Source organism: Zophobas morio, unplaced genomic scaffold (assembly GCF_036711695.1).
Source record: "Zophobas morio isolate AGI-343-1 ecotype UQ-CSIRO unplaced genomic scaffold, CSIRO_AGI_Zmor_V1 ptg000012l, whole genome shotgun sequence".
Taxonomy (NCBI): Eukaryota; Metazoa; Arthropoda; class Insecta; order Coleoptera; family Tenebrionidae; genus Zophobas; species Zophobas morio.
This window is the reverse complement of record NW_026972117.1, coordinates 14,925,419-14,940,534: the sequence shown is the minus strand read 5'-3', so window position 1 is coordinate 14,940,534 and position 15,116 is coordinate 14,925,419. Positions and strand designations below refer to the sequence as shown.

The window sequence follows — 15,116 nt, the reverse complement described above, 5'->3', positions numbered from 1 at the left end:
GTAAGAAGAAATAAGTGTACTAGTTTATAATAAAAGATCTATTGACATAGTTTTCCATATTTTTATTTAGCCATAACAATGACCCAAGATTTTAACAAAAATAAAAGGTCTAGTAAGGATCTCCAACTGGCTTGATTATTAATTCGTGTACCTAAAACAAAAACTTATAACCCAAGTCTCTCCTTTTCTTCAGTTGGAGTATACCTGAACATGTGGTGGCGTTGACAATACATAGATTACCCCATCGGCAATATCTTCAGTTTTAACTCGTACTCTGTCAGCCATCATTTTCTTCATATTTTCGTCGAAAACAAAATTACTAGTTCGCGAAAATTCCGACGCGGTTGGTCCCGGGCTTACGCTCTGAAACACTCCTACTAGCCAAAACTCAAATTCACAATATCACGTACCGAAACTTTTATCTTCAGTCCAAGATGATTCAATTCTTGTCTGAGGGTTTCAGTTAAAGCTGTAACGGCGTACTTTGAAGCCGGATATACGTTGGAAAACTGCTGGTACACAATTTTGTGACCCAAGGTGCTGTTGATGTGGACAATGTGACCGTCGATTTTGTTTTCTCTCATTAGTTTCACTGCTTCTCTTGTCGCTATTGATAACCCGATTACGTTAATATCAAAAATTTTCTTCCACATTTCTGTGTCGCCTTCAACCAGGGTTGTCTGTTGGATAACTCCAGCGTTGTTGATTAAAATGTGGGGAGCGCCTAAGTTTTCGGTAACCCATTTGAATGCTTTGAGGATGTCTTCTTCTTTGGAAATGTCGGCTTTGAGGGCATGGAGTTTGCCTTTTTTGCCTGCAAGCTTTTTGGCGTTTTCTTCAATTTGCTCGGATCGTCGAGCTAGACCTACTACCTAAAATGATAAATGTTCTCAAATTAGTTCAAAATTTATAGAAAAGAACAATATTTTGTAATTACGTACTTGTAAACCTTCTTCCACTAATTTTTCAACAATAGCAGCACCAATTCCTACACTGGCGCCAGTCACAATGGCCACTTTGCCCTTCCAACGTTCCATTGACAGTACCATGGTTGTTGATCTTGCTCTTTACTGCTACGCACAATATAAATTAACTGCTGAAAAGCCTAAAATGCGTTCGTAATATAAGTTCTTACTAACATTTTAGTTATTGATTAATGCGATAACGATGTTATCGCAGATAGCTGTTTATTTTTTTAGTATAATGTGGAAAAAAAGTTATCTTTAAACGTTGTTGCCTTTAGCGCACTGTTAGCCCAAGGTAAAGGTACCCAGTGTAAAATCGGGAGCGCTGACGAATATTATACTGATGGTGGGGGTAAATAAAGGTGAGCAGTAAAAGAAATATGTCAAAATCCATTAAGAAAAAGTAAAAACTACAAAAATTCAATTTAAAGAAGACGACGGAAAATTAGATCAATTTATCAGAATGATGCAGCAAATGAAAGAAGACCAAAAAGAGATGACGCTCCAGATACAGAAGATTCTGAAAGAACCGAAAACATTTAATGATGGGAGAACTAAAAGAAGAAAACAAAAGTCGGAGAAAAGAAAATGTGAAATAATAATAATAAAAGAAATAATTCGTTATCTGAAGACAGAGGGAATGAAGACACAAAAAAAGAAGGAAAAATAAGGTTATGATAAATGGGTTAACGATCAACGCAGACGATCCAGCGATGTTAGAAAATGGGATAATAAATTTCCACGAGAAGAACCGGGACGTAACGAAAAATCTATCATAAATTACCTTATAAAAGAAAGATCATCGATGTCAAGGTGAACTGAAGTGCTGTTAGAGGAAAAATCAGAACTGCTAGTAATAGTGTAAACAATGTCTAAGAAGTTAAAGTGGAAATCAAAGAAAAGAAAACTAAATCGAAAATCTATCTAAATGAAAAGAATTAGCAAGCTTATAAAACATACAATGAGGCAAAAAAAAGAGTCAAAAATATGATAAAAAACGCAAAAAACAGAAGAAAGTCTGGATGGAAAACCAAAAACTGTTCCATAGGGTATTCAGAGGTATGCGAGGGAAGAAAGGACGTACAGTAAACTCACTTGACATGCACTTTGTAAAACTTTTATGACTTAATCGGCTTAAGCCAAACCACCCTTGTCAGTCAAACTGGCTATTGTAAACTTTATGGACCCGAACCGCAAGGATTATTACTGTCCATTGTTGCCATAATGGGGCTGTGAACTGAGTTAAGTCAGTTTGACTTATAAGGGTGTTTTGACGTAAGCGGCTTAAGTCATAACAGTTTTGCAAGGTGTAAGTCAAATGAGTTTACTGTAATCCAAGACAAATTTAGCACAAAAACGATAAACTACTCAGTGAATCAAGGGAAGTCATACATAGATGGAAAGAGTATTTTTCTGAACTGCTAGAAACAGCAGCAAAAGAAAAAGAAGAAGAAGAAGAAAACGAACTAGAACAGGATATAAATGGACTAACGGAAGGCAGATCAGGGAAAATAAAGATTGAGGAAGAAAAAGAAGCTCACGACGAACAAAAAAATATATCAGAATAGAGATAGGGCGGGTGGGCGGGGCTTATATTTTGCCTTTTTTGTCTTAATATACATAGCCATCTTTTCACAACAAGAAACTTAAAACATGGTTAAAATGGTACATTTTTGCAAGGAAATATAGATTTTGCAATTTTGGGGCGGAGCCTAATTGCAAAAGCGATATTTCCTGGTACAAATTTTCCATTTTAAATATGTTTTAAATTTCTCGTTATGAAAAGAAATCTACACATATTAAAACTAGAAGGCAAAGTGTAAGCCCGCCCACCCGCCCTATCTCAATTGTGATGATTTATTTTATTCGCCGAGAACCAAGGGGGCAGAGCTTAATTGCCAAATACTTATTTCTTTACAAAGAATTAAAAATATGTTTTTGAGTACCGTGTTGTTCAAAGAATACTATGTATATTAAGAAAAAAAAATACAACCCCGCCCACCCTCCCCATCTCAATTGTGATGATTTTTTTATTTTTAGAAACTTGAAACGCGTTTAAAATGGTGAATTTTTGGAAGAAAATATGTATTTTGCAATTAGGCTCTCTTTCGTTTTTAGAAATAATTAATTTTCGGCGTTATTTGTGTAGTGTAAACTGTTTGAAGAGAAATGTTAGAAATGTTACAGTGAAAGAAAAAAATAAATAATCAAACTGTTATACACTGTTTTAACAAATTTGTTCAAAAATTCATCAGCAGATATCAAAATACACTTAAGGTCGATTTATAAAACTTGCCGCTGACGTTGCTGTTCACCGTTTTTTTTTTTAATTTAACAATTAAAGCTCCCCCCTCGGCTTACGACGAATAAAAAAAAATCATTAGAATTGAGATAGGAGATAGGGCGAGTGGGCGGGGCTTATATTTTAGCTTTTTTTTTCTTAATATACATAGCCATCTTTTCACAACAAGAAACTTAAAACGTTGTTAAAGTGGTAGATTTTTGCAAGGAAATATGTATTTTCAATTATGGGGCAGAGCTTAGTTGCAAAATCGATATCCTTATAAAAATTTTCCATTTTAAATATGTTTTAAATTTTTTGTTGCGAAAAGAAGTCTACACATATTAAAACAAGAAGGCAAAGTGTAAGCCCGCCCACCCGCCCCGTCTCAATTGTGATGATTTTTTTTATTCGCCGACAACCAAGGAGACGGAGCTTAATTGCCAAATACTTATTTCTTTACAATAAATGAAAAACATGTTTTTGAGTACTGTGTTGTTCAAAGAATACTATGTATATTAAGAAAAAAAATACAAAATATAAACCCCGCCCACCCACCCCATCTCAATTGTGATGATTTTTTTATTTTTAGAAACTTGAAACGCGTTTAAAATGGTAAATTTTTGGAAGGAAATTTAGATTTTCCAAGTAGTCTCCGCCCCCTTGGCCCATGACGAATAAAAAAATCATCACAATTGAGATCGGGCAGGTGGGCGGGGCTACATTTTGTCTATTTTCTTAATATGTGTAGACTTATTTCGACAACAACAAACTTAAAACATCTCTAAAATATAAATTAAAACTTTTTACATAATCGTGTTTACTTATTTTTGTTTAGTGAAATTTTTGACACCATCGACTACAAAGCTTCAGATCTCTTCTGTATATTACAATGCGTATATGTATGTATAGAGAATATCTAACTATAGATATTTACGAAAATCAGTTCAGTGGTTTCAAAATGTTTAATGACTAATATAAGTCAAATTATTATCATTATTAATGTAAGAGAAATATAGACCTATAGAAACTTGTTATTTTTTTATTTGGTCACAATAATGAATCAACACTTTAACATAAATTAAATATCTAGAAAGCTTCTCCAAGTGGCTTAATTATCAGCTCATGCACCTAAAACCAAAAACTTATCATCCAGATTTTCCTTTCCTTTAACTGACACATACCTGAACGTGTGGTGGCGTAGACAAAACATACATCACACCATTAGCAATATCTTCCACATTAAGTCGAACCCAATTTTTACGCGCTTTCTGCACTTTTTCATCGAAAACAATATTATTAGTTTTGGCAAGTTCCGACGCCGTTACTCCGGGACTAACACTCTAAACATTATTATTAACCAACTAAACCCAAATCTACGACATTACATACCGAAATTTTGATCTTAAGTCCGACGTGGTTCAACTCTTGCCTAAGAGTTTCAGTTAAGGCAGTAACGGCGTGCTTTGACGCCGGGTATACATTTGAAAACGGCTGATACACGATTTTGTGACCCAATGTGCTGTTGATGTGGACAATGTGACCGTCGATTTTGTTTTCTTTCATGATTTTCACTGCTTCTCTTGTTGCTATCGACAAACCGATGACGTTAGTATCGAAAATTTTCTTCCATTTTTCTGTGTCTCCTTCAACTAGGTTGGTCTGCTGGACGACACCAGCGTTGTTGACGAGAATGTGGAGAGGACCTAAGTTTTCGGTTACCCATTTGAAGGCTTTAAGGATGTCTTCTTCTTTGGAAATGTCGGCTTTGAAAGCATGGAGTTTACCCGATTTGCCTGCAAGCTTTTTTGCGTTTTCTTCGACCTGCTCGGATCGTCGAGCGAGACCTACTACCTACAATAGCAAAAATTAAAAAGCTTATTTTTTCAAAATGTATATAAAAAATATATATTACGCACCTGTAGACCTGCTTCTACCAGTTTTTCAACGATGGAAGCACCAATTCCTACACTGGCACCAGTCACAATGGCCACTTTGCCCTTCCAACGCTCCATTGACAGCACCATGGTTGTTAATCTTGTTGTTTACAGCTACGTACGGTACAAATAGTTGAGAAAGCTAATTCCGTTAATTATATAAGTTCTTAATAAAATTTGCTGAGTTGTTGATTAGCGGGATAACATTGTTACTACAGATAGCATTGTGTATTTTTTAACATAATGTGAAAAAGAATTATCTTTAAATATCACTTGTCTTAGATGTTTGTACATTTATCGATTCCCTGTTTATTTTTTTAGTATATGTCGTATTTTTGACGCCATATGATAAAAACAGGCTTATTCTCAAAATTTCAACAAGCTGTTGTGTATTTTATTATCAAATCTGACCCCTGTATATACATATTTACGTTTTTACGAAAATTATGTGGAATGTATATTAAACAAACTTGGTTTACATATAAACAATGAGGTATGCATAACAAAAGAAATTAGACGCAGAAAAACTTGCTATATTTTTATTTATACACAATAATAAAACTTTATTATCTAGAGAGCTTCTCCAACCGGTTTAATCGTCAGTTCATGTACCTACAAAAAGCATTGTTAATCTAATTTTTTCGTCTGATGAAACTTACCTGAACGTGTGGTGGTGTAGCCAATACATAGAGTACGGCTTCAGCAACATCTTCGGATTTAAGTTGTGGCCTAGTTGCAGCCGCTTTTTTCATATTTTCGTCCATAACAAAATTATTAGTTTGTCTAAGTTCTGTAGCAACCACTCCCGGACTAACACTCTAAAATACGTTTAACTGTTACATCTAAATCTGTAGTGACACCCCTTACCGTAATTTTGATCTTCAGCCCAAGATGATTGAACTCTTGCCTAAGAGTTTCAGTTAACGCCGTAACGGCATATTTTGAAGCTGGGTACACGTTTGAAAAAGCGTGGTATGCAACTTTGTGCCCCACTATACTATTAATGTGGACAATGTGACCGTCAATCTTGTTTTCTTTCATGATTTTCACCGCCTCTCTTGTGGCTACCGACAACCCGATTACATTGGTGTCAAAAATCTTTTGCCACTTTTCTGTGTCTCCTTCAACTAGGTTAGTCTGCTGGACAATACCAGCATTGTTAATTAGAATGTGGACAGGGCCTAAATTTTCTGTAACCCATTTGAATGCTTTAAGGATATCTTCTTCCTTAGAAACGTCGGCTTTAAAAGCATGCAGTTTGCCCTTTTTGCCTGTGAGCTTTTTCGCGTGTTCTTCGACTTTTTCAGATCGGCGAGCTAGACCTACGACCTAAAATGATTCTTGTTTTTAATAAGAATATAGAGGTTATGAGAAAAATACATACCTGGAGACCTTCTTCCACCAATTTTTCAACAATAGATTCACCAATTCCTACACTTGCCCCAGTCACAATGGCGACTTTGCCTCTCCAACGTTCCATTGACACGACCATGTTAATTCTGTTGTTTACCTGTGCGAGCAAGTATATAAATTAATACTGTAAAAATGCGTTAATTTATATAATTTCTGGTTAAAAGTTGCTGAGTTGTCGATTACGCGATAGTATTCTATTCAGTGTTCGTTTAGATAACATTGTTTACTTCTTAAAATAACATGAAGATAGCGCCGTTTAAATATATATTATAGATATAGAGATATCCAGTTCAAAATTAGTTATAATTATAGGATAAGTAAGTATTTTTTGGGATTACGTGAGTTACACCACTGTAAAATTTTCAAAACTTTCCGAACCATGGTTCTATGTCGTGACTGTTATCTACGCGTAGTAAGTAGTTGAAGTTTTTAAAGAAACGCTAAATCATGTATTTGTACATTGCAGAAAATTGTGCAATATTGACTAAGAAGGTGTGTACTTGTTACTCATTTACATCTATAATATAATTTTATTATTAAAATTAAAACACTTATCGATCTATAGTGTATTCGTGGCAGCAAAACGAATGCAAGAACAGACACAAAGAACTACCTAAAATTTCTTAATTCGGTTACATTTCCAGTACAAATTTTTGACCACCTCTGTCAAAGTTATGACTGACGTCATCGATTTTATATAACAACTTTTAAGTAACACGTTCTTTCAAATTTTGTGTTTAAGTTGTTTTAAGTTTAATTTTTTGGGTAAAGTTTATGTAATAACTAAAAAGCGGCGAGGAGGTTTTAATTTCATAGGTCTGCATAACTTTGTTTGAACTCTAATCAAGATCGAACATTTGCATACACGACAAGTGTTCGCTGTTGATTTTCGTGCAAGTATTTTGGAATCAAAATCATTACAAACATTATCTTAAACCATACTCTATAAAAAGTGTACATTGTTAGAGTGTTTGGTTTTATTACTGTTAAAAAACTAAATCAAAATTTTGAATAGTTTTTGAAAAATGACTCGATAACAAAACAAAAAGGTTAAATAAATAAATTGGTAGGTTTTGATAACTGTGGGTATATTTCAAGGGAGACTTTCTTAACAAATCGTACTTTTTTTCTAAAACGTAGTGTACAATGTTCAAAATAAGACGAATTTATAAACTATAGTTTAATCGTCGACAAACAATAGGTAACAGACGACAGACAGACGGAAATGGAGAACCTAATTTTCATATTCGTAGTTTACGCTTATTGCAAACATACAGTTTGAAACTACCACCTACCTTCTGAAGTTAAAATTAAATTTGCATTTATTCCACGATTATATCTCCAGTTTTGATGTGACGATAATTTGACAGAATGAAAATTCTATCTAAGACAATTTTTACTTCCCGAGCGTAAGCAAAGGAAGTGTTGTAATCGAGTCCGTCGGCCCACTCTCTACTTTTACGTTTTCTCGATCTTTCATGACCCCTAGAAGACGAAGAAATAGGTCCCCCATTTCCGTCTGTCTGTTCGTCTGTCCGTCTGTCCGTCTGTCTGCCGTCCCGGATTTTTATTAGACATATAATCTCCGAAAGTACTGGACCGATTGTTACGAAATTTTGTACTTGTATTAGGAATATCATGTAGATGGTAAAACGCTAACCAAAATTTGTCTAATCATCTCCACCACTAATGCGATGACGTCACTTCAAAATTGTACATAGTAAATGGTTCTTAAATTATATAAAATAACATAGTCCTACACATGTCGTTTACGACTCCGAATTGAGTTTTTACCAGAAACGTCCAGATTTTTGGAAAAAAAAACAAAATTATAAAACAACATTTTTCAATTTAATTTTGAATCTGCTAACCCGAATGTTTTGAAATGTTGCAGATGTTTTAAGGCTCTAAAGAGCATCATAAATCTTTAGTCAAAATATATTTGGTTATCCCCTCCAAAAACTTGATGACGTCAGCTCAAAAGTTTGCCGAATAAATCCTATCTAAAATGTACAAAATATGGTGAGTCTCTTCTTGCGATATATCATTCCATTCATATTTTTTGGATTTGCATATACAGGGTGACTCAAAAAAATTAATGAATGCGCACAATTTATTTTATTGATTTACTCAGGAACTACAAAACCGAATGCTTTGAAATCTTGAAGATATTTTAAAATTATCATAAGCATGGTAAATTTTTGATCAAAATGTATTTGGTCGTCTCGCCTAAAAAATTTATGACGTCACCACAAAATTTTGCTGAATAAATCCTATCTAAAATGTACAAAATATGGTGAGTCTCTTCTTGTGATATATCATTCCATTCATATTTTTTGGATTTGCATATAAAGGTGACTCAGAAAAATTAATGAATGCATGAATTTATTTTATTGGTTTAATCAGGAATTACAGAACCGAATGCTTTGAAATCTTGGAGATGTTTTAAAGTTATTATAAGCATGGTAAATTTTTTATCAAAATGTATTTGTTCATCCCCCTAAAAAATTGATGACGTCACCCCAAAATTTTGCTGAATAAATCCTATCTAAAATGTAGAAAATATGATGAGTCTGTACTTGTGATTCATCATTCTATTCATATTTTTTACTCTTTAGACCAATTTTTTTTATTGCTTTCTCAGTATATCTTTAGACATGAAAGAAACTGAATTTTCATATTCTAAATTCCTTGTCTTATAGAGATTTGTACGTATCTTGACAATGAGTCACAGTTTTACTTATGTCTGAATTTTTGTGTAAATATCTAAAAACGTTTTAATGGAACGACGAAAAGATTATTTATTATTGATAAAATTATGCTGAGTTAACACAATAAATCTGTAGTGGCAACAATTTAGAGAAATATTTTTAGATTGCGTTTACTGCTGATAATTATATAACGCATTATCTTTATTACACAGCATTATAAACACTTTACTAAAAATAACAAAAAAAGTACATCTTCTTTGTAACTATTGTAATTCGCCTATTGGTTTAATAGTCAACTCATGGACCTAAAAATGAAAAATTAGATATTCGAAATCCTGGATGAGTCATAGCTTTACCTGAACAGTAGGTGGGGTAGAAAGGACATACAAAACGGAATCTGCAATGTCTTCGGGCTGCAGATAGGGCATACTTTTCAATAGTGCCTCAGTTTGGGCATCTATTACAAAATTGTTAGTTTGGCCCATTTCGGTACTGACCGATCCAGGACTAACACTCTAAATAAAAAAAAATAGGAGTATAAATTAAAATTAAACAGAAATCAGCAATCTTACCGTGATTTTAATTTTTAAATTAGCCTGACTTAGTTCCTGCCTCAACGACTCAGTCACAGCAGTTACAGCGTGCTTGGAAGCCGGATAGATATTCAAACCAGGAAAATCTGGAACGTTATGACCAGAAATGCTGTTGATGTGGATAATGTGACCGTCGATCTTGTTAGCTTTCATCACTCTAATAGCTTCTCTGGTAGCTACACATAGCCCTAAGATATTCGTATCAAGGACCGCCTGCCACATCTTGGTGTCTCCTTCCATCAAACTTGTTTGTTTAACGACTCCAGCGTTGTTCACGAGGATGTGAACGTGGCCTACGTGCTTTTCCACCCACTGGAACGCCTTCAAAATTTCCTTTTCCTTGGAAACGTCGGCTTTAACGGCGTGAAGTTTCCCTTTTTTGTCGTGGAGTTTCTTCGCAAGCTCTTTTACGCGTTCAGCTCGTCGAGCGAAACCGACGACCTAGAGGTAAATCGGAATTGTTGAAATAGGAAGACGATTTTGGGGGTGCTCACCTGTAAGCCTTCTTCTACAAGCTTTTGGGCAATGGCTGCACCAATTCCCGCACTGGCTCCGGTCACGATGGCCACTTTACCGACCCATATTTCCATTGATCCGTCCATGATTTGGTTTCTGCTGGGAAGGGTCGATTTTATTCTGCACCTTGATAGTTGGCTAGCAATAAATATATGACAACACTTTGAGCAATTGATTGTTATATCTTAATTGCTTGTGGATTTTTACAGATAAAAGTGACAACAAAATGTTCTAGTCACGATACTTTTCGGAATTAGTCATGATAGTTTTTGCAAGATTAAATGCAATGAAAGTGTTTGTGCTTAGGGACACAGAAATATAGCGTCAAGTAATCTTAATTGTTTATTTAAATATTTATTTATTTATTTCTGCAATAATATACACAGTGAATAATATCTTTATTTTATTTACAGTTTTTCTCCAACAGGTTTGATAATCAGCTCATGAACCTAAAACCCACGAGAATTAAATCTCAAAAACGTACTATCTGTTTGTTACCTGGACATGTGGAGGTGTAGACAACACATACATAACAGAATCAGCTATATCTTCCGATTCCAATGGCGAAACATTTCTATTCATCTCCATTACTGCAGGATCTGGCTTAAAGTTGTTAGTTTGAGCAATTTCAGTACTGACACCACCAGGACTAACACTCTAAAAACTCACAACTCAACCGACAGCGTAAAAACAACAAGACAAACCTACCGTGATCCTGATTTTAAGACCCAGATGGTTTAATTCCTGCCTTAGGGTCTCTGTTAGCGCCGTCACCGCGTGCTTGGAAGCTGGATATACGTTGACACCAGGAATATTAATCGCGGAATGGCCGGCAATGCTGTTGATGTGGATAATATGGCCATCGATCTTATTAGCTTTCATTACTTTAACAGCTTCCCTTGTAGCCACGCACAAACCAAGAACATTAGTGTCAAAAACTTTCTTCCATTTTTCGGTCTCTCCTTCAACCAAGGTGGTTTGTTGAACTATTCCTGCATTGTTAATTAGGATATGAACTGGGCCTAAATTTTTGGATGTCCAGTCGAAAGCTGCCAAAATGTCTTCTTCTTTGGTTACGTCGGCTTTGAGTGGATGAAGTTTTCCTTTTGCTCCTTCCAACTGCTTGGCGAGTTCTTCTACGCGCTCAACGCGTCTAGCCAGACCTACAACCTTTACAAATATGAGTAAGTTTTGGTGTTTTAGTGGGGGAACAGACTTGTAGGCCTTCTTGGACGAGGGCTTTAGCGATGGCTGCACCAATTCCTGCACTGGTACCTGTGATGATGGCAGTTTTGCCCTTCCAACGATCCATCGACAACACCATGTTTAAACTTTGGTTAACCGGTAGACTTGTAATGGTGAACTAGCAAAAAAAAACAAGTTAATATGTTTTGGAGGCTAGAGATAGCGAGTTATCTAATCACAGATGGTGATAGTCGTTAAGTATAACTAATTACACTCGTTGTAGGGGACCGTGGCGTCGAATGCGATTTGTTTTTGTTTAAACAATTGCCCTTACACAGGCGCTAAACTTTGTTATTTTTCTCTTTGCGCGAAATTTTATTTTTAAACCGGGACACCACAATTTAAAATGATTGGAAAAAAATTACAACTTGTTACTCACACTTTGATTAGATTCCTTCGTTTCCACGCCTAATTTGCCTTTCCCTGATAAGTTTCACAACACTTGTGATCACGTTCCCACATAGTGCTGCTACTTATAGAAAAATAAAATTCAAATTCAAATAACTATGCAATTACACTGATGCATTTCGTCAATAAATTTATTTTTATGAGGATTTTAAGTGGTTTTTAAATGTCCTGATTATGCTAACCTTGTCAATGATGCGTCAACATATTGTATACAATTTTATGTTGTCGTGGTGTCAATTCAGTGATACGCCTAGCACACTGATAAAGTGGGTTCCTTTTAGTTTTCTTTACAAATTTTGGACTAATTCATCAAATTTTCGAAAAGGATAAATACATAAGAAGACTTTGTTCGGGTTTATATCAAATATTAAAAACTAACACACATTATATTTCTTTATTTGCCGTTTTACATTGTCAACTATAAATTAAAATTTTTCTCCGATTGGTTTTATGGTCAATTCATGCACCTGAAAAAATCAAACCTAGATTTAACACCAAAACGTTATCTCCAAAATCTACCTGAACATGAGGAGCCGTGGACAACACATACAGCACCGAATCAGCAACATCTTCCGATTGTAAAAAAGGAAAATCCTTAAACTGTTCCGCCAATTTAGGATCCATTATAAACTCATTAGTCTGAACAATTTCAGTGGCCACTCCACCTGGACTCACACTCTGAAATCTCCCAAATAAGAAAATCTCTCACAAACTAACAAACCCCTTTTACCGTAATTTTAATTTTAAGCCCCAAATGGTTCAACTCTTGCCTCAGAGTTTCCGTGAGAGCCGTCACAGCATGTTTAGACGCCGGATACACGTTCATTCCCGGATAATTAGGTACACCATGACCTGCTATACTGTTGATGTGAACAATGTGGCCGTCAATTTTGTTAGCTTTCATGATTTTGACGGCTTCTCTGGTGGCAATGCACAAACCGAGGACGTTCGTGTCGAAAATTTTCTTCCATTTTTCGGTGTCGCCTTCTGTTAGATTGGTTTGTTGGATGATTCCGGCGTTGTTTATCAAGATGTGGACGGGCCCTAAATTGTCTGATACCCACTTGAAAGCTTTCAAAATATCTTCTTCTTTCGATATGTCAGTTTTTAGTGCGTAGAGTTTCCCTTTTTTACCTTCGAGTTGTTTGGCGAGTTCTTCAACGCGTTCGGAACGTCGGGCTAAACCCACCACCTTTAAAATCGTATTTTTATGGTGAGATAAAAATCGTTGTATGTTTTACCTGGAGGCCTTCTTCGACTAGCTGTTTGGCGATAGCGGCGCCAATGCCGGCACTGGCTCCGGTTACGATGGCGACTTTGCCTCTCCAGCGGTCCATTGATAACACCATTGTTAGATAACTCGTGTCTTACTGCTTTAAATTTTCACTCTAAACTGATGCGAGTGAAATTAGAGGTTCTAAATATAACCCGAGAACCTACTGAATCATGACCTTGCCTATCTTCCTCTTAACAGTTTATGTTACAAAAGAATGCACTATCATGGTGAGAAATGTGTTTATTTATGATAGCATTTTTTCTATAGACTGTGACACAAGTTTTGTATCAAATCATGTCATTTAATAGCAGATAATTTTAAGTGTTTTTATCTAGTGCATAATTGCGGTGGAGTCTTGATTCATATGAAAATTTAACAAATTTTTGTTTTTTCTTTTTCAATCTTGCACATCGTAATTTGTACTATTTTTGCCACATTGACTTAAGACAATTATCACGATCAAAATCAAAAACTTTGAAAATCGCTGCAATTATTAGTAGACGATAACAGACAAATTAAGAAAAGTTATGTCCACAACACAAACACTCTACTGTGGCGTCCCTATTTAAAATTAAATTTTGCGCCCAGAGAAACAAAAACAAAGTCGCAAAACTCCATTGAAAATTAACGTAGGCAACCATCCAAGTTACTATAATCTTAAATATTCATCCACCATGAGATAAATTTAAATTAAAATCACCGTATCATGGTTTACAAATTAACATTTTAATTCGACTGATAACGATGTCATTTAAAAATTTTTAGTAATTGTAAACTCGTGATTTCCGTCATGTGTCAAAAATATTGAAATTTAAATTTTCGATGACACACATTTTCTATTTTTTGATCCTTGAAATTAAAGATACTTTTGGCAAGTCGGTAAAAACAGTCTTCTTTTAGCTTTACAAGATAAAAAAAAATATTTGTTAAGTGGTCGCTTATAAGCCTAACTCATTTTATTTATGGTTAAAATGGGAATTAAATTCTATTTTGACAAGTGGTTCAATCTAAGATTTAAAACAAAGTAAAAGGTGGCCCCTGCCGTTTTAATCATTCATTCTTATTGACTATAAACGAAAAATTTCACGAGTTTCCATTTTTTAATTATTCGCTTTTCGATTTTTCAATTTTTGACGTCTTCAATTTTCCGAACTGCTTTTTTCAATTTTCCTTTTTTTGTTACTATTTGCTACGATAAAACTGATGTTGGCAAACGTCATATCCCCTAAGAAAATAGAGGGCGGGTGGGCGGGGCTAGTATTTGCTAAGGTAAGACTTCACAATAATAAGAGTGGTCACTGGAATGAAGAGAAACTTAGTGGGCGGGCCTACTGCTTACTTACAAAACTCTTAAGAAAAAACCTAAACTCAGCCCCGCCCACCCTCTTTCTCTGTTTGACTGACTTATTTTATTTTCTCTACAGTGGAAATTGATTTCTACTTTGACAAGCGATAGAATCTAAGATTTAAAACAAAGTCAAAAATGGTACCTCCCACCAACCCCTCCGTTTTGATCATTCATTCTTATTGGTGCTGAAGAAAGAATTTCACGAATTTTATATTTTTAATTATTCACTTTTTGATTTTTCAATTTTTTGGATGGCTTCAATTTTTGGGATTGCATTTTTTCAATTTTTCTTTTTTTGTGTTAATATTTGCTAAGATAAAACTGATTTTGGCAAATGACATATGCTCGAAGAAATGAGAGGGCGGGTGGGCGGACCAAGTACATGCTAAGATAAGACTAATTTTGGCAAATCACATACACTCT

At 35.0% G+C, this 15,116-nt stretch overlaps 7 protein-coding genes across 9 annotated transcripts in view; 1 reads left to right on the top strand and 6 right to left on the bottom strand.

The window, feature by feature from the left end:
• The window catches only part of LOC135127835 (puratrophin-1-like), a 529,067-nt gene that overhangs the window by 39,409 nt on the left and 474,542 nt on the right, over positions 1–15,116 (top strand). The window lies entirely within an intron of this gene.
• On the bottom strand, positions 48–1,140 carry LOC135128367 (farnesol dehydrogenase-like). Its single transcript, XM_064055276.1, has 4 exons — positions 942–1,140; positions 411–872; positions 205–363; positions 48–151 (listed from the first exon to the last, which is right to left on the bottom strand). The coding sequence occupies exons 1-4, from the start codon at positions 1,047–1,049 to the stop codon at positions 110–112; spliced, it is 771 nt and encodes a 256-aa protein (XP_063911346.1). The 5' UTR covers positions 1,050–1,140; the 3' UTR covers positions 48–109.
• Positions 4,294–5,300, bottom strand: LOC135128365 (farnesol dehydrogenase-like). Its single transcript, XM_064055275.1, has 4 exons — positions 5,166–5,300; positions 4,639–5,100; positions 4,431–4,589; positions 4,294–4,377 (listed from the first exon to the last, which is right to left on the bottom strand). Exons 1-4 carry the CDS (start codon positions 5,271–5,273, stop codon positions 4,336–4,338), a joined length of 771 nt encoding a protein of 256 aa, XP_063911345.1. The 5' UTR covers positions 5,274–5,300; the 3' UTR covers positions 4,294–4,335.
• Positions 5,709–6,820, bottom strand: LOC135128364 (farnesol dehydrogenase-like). The gene is made up of 4 exons (XM_064055274.1): positions 6,568–6,820; positions 6,051–6,512; positions 5,843–6,001; positions 5,709–5,795 (listed from the first exon to the last, which is right to left on the bottom strand). The coding sequence occupies exons 1-4, from the start codon at positions 6,673–6,675 to the stop codon at positions 5,754–5,756; spliced, it is 771 nt and encodes a 256-aa protein (XP_063911344.1). The 5' UTR covers positions 6,676–6,820; the 3' UTR covers positions 5,709–5,753.
• LOC135128363 (farnesol dehydrogenase-like) lies at positions 9,450–10,633 on the bottom strand. Its single transcript, XM_064055273.1, has 4 exons — positions 10,395–10,633; positions 9,880–10,341; positions 9,664–9,822; positions 9,450–9,612 (listed from the first exon to the last, which is right to left on the bottom strand). Exons 1-4 carry the CDS (start codon positions 10,500–10,502, stop codon positions 9,571–9,573), a joined length of 771 nt encoding a protein of 256 aa, XP_063911343.1. The 5' UTR covers positions 10,503–10,633; the 3' UTR covers positions 9,450–9,570.
• Positions 10,746–12,130, bottom strand: LOC135128362 (farnesol dehydrogenase-like). The gene is made up of 5 exons (XM_064055272.1): positions 12,041–12,130; positions 11,633–11,779; positions 11,125–11,586; positions 10,915–11,073; positions 10,746–10,865 (listed from the first exon to the last, which is right to left on the bottom strand). The coding sequence occupies exons 2-5, from the start codon at positions 11,738–11,740 to the stop codon at positions 10,824–10,826; spliced, it is 771 nt and encodes a 256-aa protein (XP_063911342.1). The 5' UTR covers positions 11,741–11,779; positions 12,041–12,130; the 3' UTR covers positions 10,746–10,823.
• Positions 12,450–13,468, bottom strand: LOC135128361 (farnesol dehydrogenase-like). Its single transcript, XM_064055271.1, has 4 exons — positions 13,311–13,468; positions 12,800–13,261; positions 12,589–12,747; positions 12,450–12,536 (listed from the first exon to the last, which is right to left on the bottom strand). The coding sequence occupies exons 1-4, from the start codon at positions 13,416–13,418 to the stop codon at positions 12,495–12,497; spliced, it is 771 nt and encodes a 256-aa protein (XP_063911341.1). The 5' UTR covers positions 13,419–13,468; the 3' UTR covers positions 12,450–12,494.

Bases quoted from the DNA above. Each gene is read 5' to 3' on its own strand.
- LOC135128367 (XM_064055276.1), bottom strand. From the start codon at position 1,049: ATGGTACTGTCAATGGAACGTTGGAAGGGCAAAGTGGCCATTGTGACT. The intron at 873-941 runs GTACGTAATTAC...TTATCATTTTAG, and splicing joins TAGTGGAAGAAGGTTTACAA to GTAGTAGGTCTAGCTCGACG. The intron at 152-204 runs GTATACTCCAAC...TTTTTGTTTTAG, and splicing joins CAACGCCACCACATGTTCAG to GTACACGAATTAATAATCAA.
- LOC135128365 (XM_064055275.1), bottom strand. From the start codon at position 5,273: ATGGTGCTGTCAATGGAGCGTTGGAAGGGCAAAGTGGCCATTGTGACT. The intron at 5,101-5,165 runs GTGCGTAATATA...TTGCTATTGTAG, and splicing joins TGGTAGAAGCAGGTCTACAG to GTAGTAGGTCTCGCTCGACG. The intron at 4,590-4,638 runs GTATGTAATGTC...AATAATGTTTAG, and splicing joins GACTTAAGATCAAAATTTCG to AGTGTTAGTCCCGGAGTAAC.
- LOC135128364 (XM_064055274.1), bottom strand. From the start codon at position 6,675: ATGGTCGTGTCAATGGAACGTTGGAGAGGCAAAGTCGCCATTGTGACT. The intron at 6,002-6,050 runs GTAAGGGGTGTC...AACGTATTTTAG, and splicing joins GGCTGAAGATCAAAATTACG to AGTGTTAGTCCGGGAGTGGT. The intron at 5,796-5,842 runs GTAAGTTTCATC...TGCTTTTTGTAG, and splicing joins CTACACCACCACACGTTCAG to GTACATGAACTGACGATTAA.
- LOC135128363 (XM_064055273.1), bottom strand. From the start codon at position 10,502: ATGGACGGATCAATGGAAATATGGGTCGGTAAAGTGGCCATCGTGACC. The intron at 10,342-10,394 runs GTGAGCACCCCC...ATTTACCTCTAG, and splicing joins TTGTAGAAGAAGGCTTACAG to GTCGTCGGTTTCGCTCGACG. The intron at 9,613-9,663 runs GTAAAGCTATGA...TTTCATTTTTAG, and splicing joins CTACCCCACCTACTGTTCAG to GTCCATGAGTTGACTATTAA.
- LOC135128362 (XM_064055272.1), bottom strand. From the start codon at position 11,740: ATGGTGTTGTCGATGGATCGTTGGAAGGGCAAAACTGCCATCATCACA. The intron at 11,074-11,124 runs GTAGGTTTGTCT...GTGAGTTTTTAG, and splicing joins GTCTTAAAATCAGGATCACG to AGTGTTAGTCCTGGTGGTGT. The intron at 10,866-10,914 runs GTAACAAACAGA...CGTGGGTTTTAG, and splicing joins CTACACCTCCACATGTCCAG to GTTCATGAGCTGATTATCAA.
- LOC135128361 (XM_064055271.1), bottom strand. From the start codon at position 13,418: ATGGTGTTATCAATGGACCGCTGGAGAGGCAAAGTCGCCATCGTAACC. The intron at 13,262-13,310 runs GTAAAACATACA...ACGATTTTAAAG, and splicing joins TAGTCGAAGAAGGCCTCCAG to GTGGTGGGTTTAGCCCGACG. The intron at 12,748-12,799 runs GTAAAAGGGGTT...GGGAGATTTCAG, and splicing joins GGCTTAAAATTAAAATTACG to AGTGTGAGTCCAGGTGGAGT.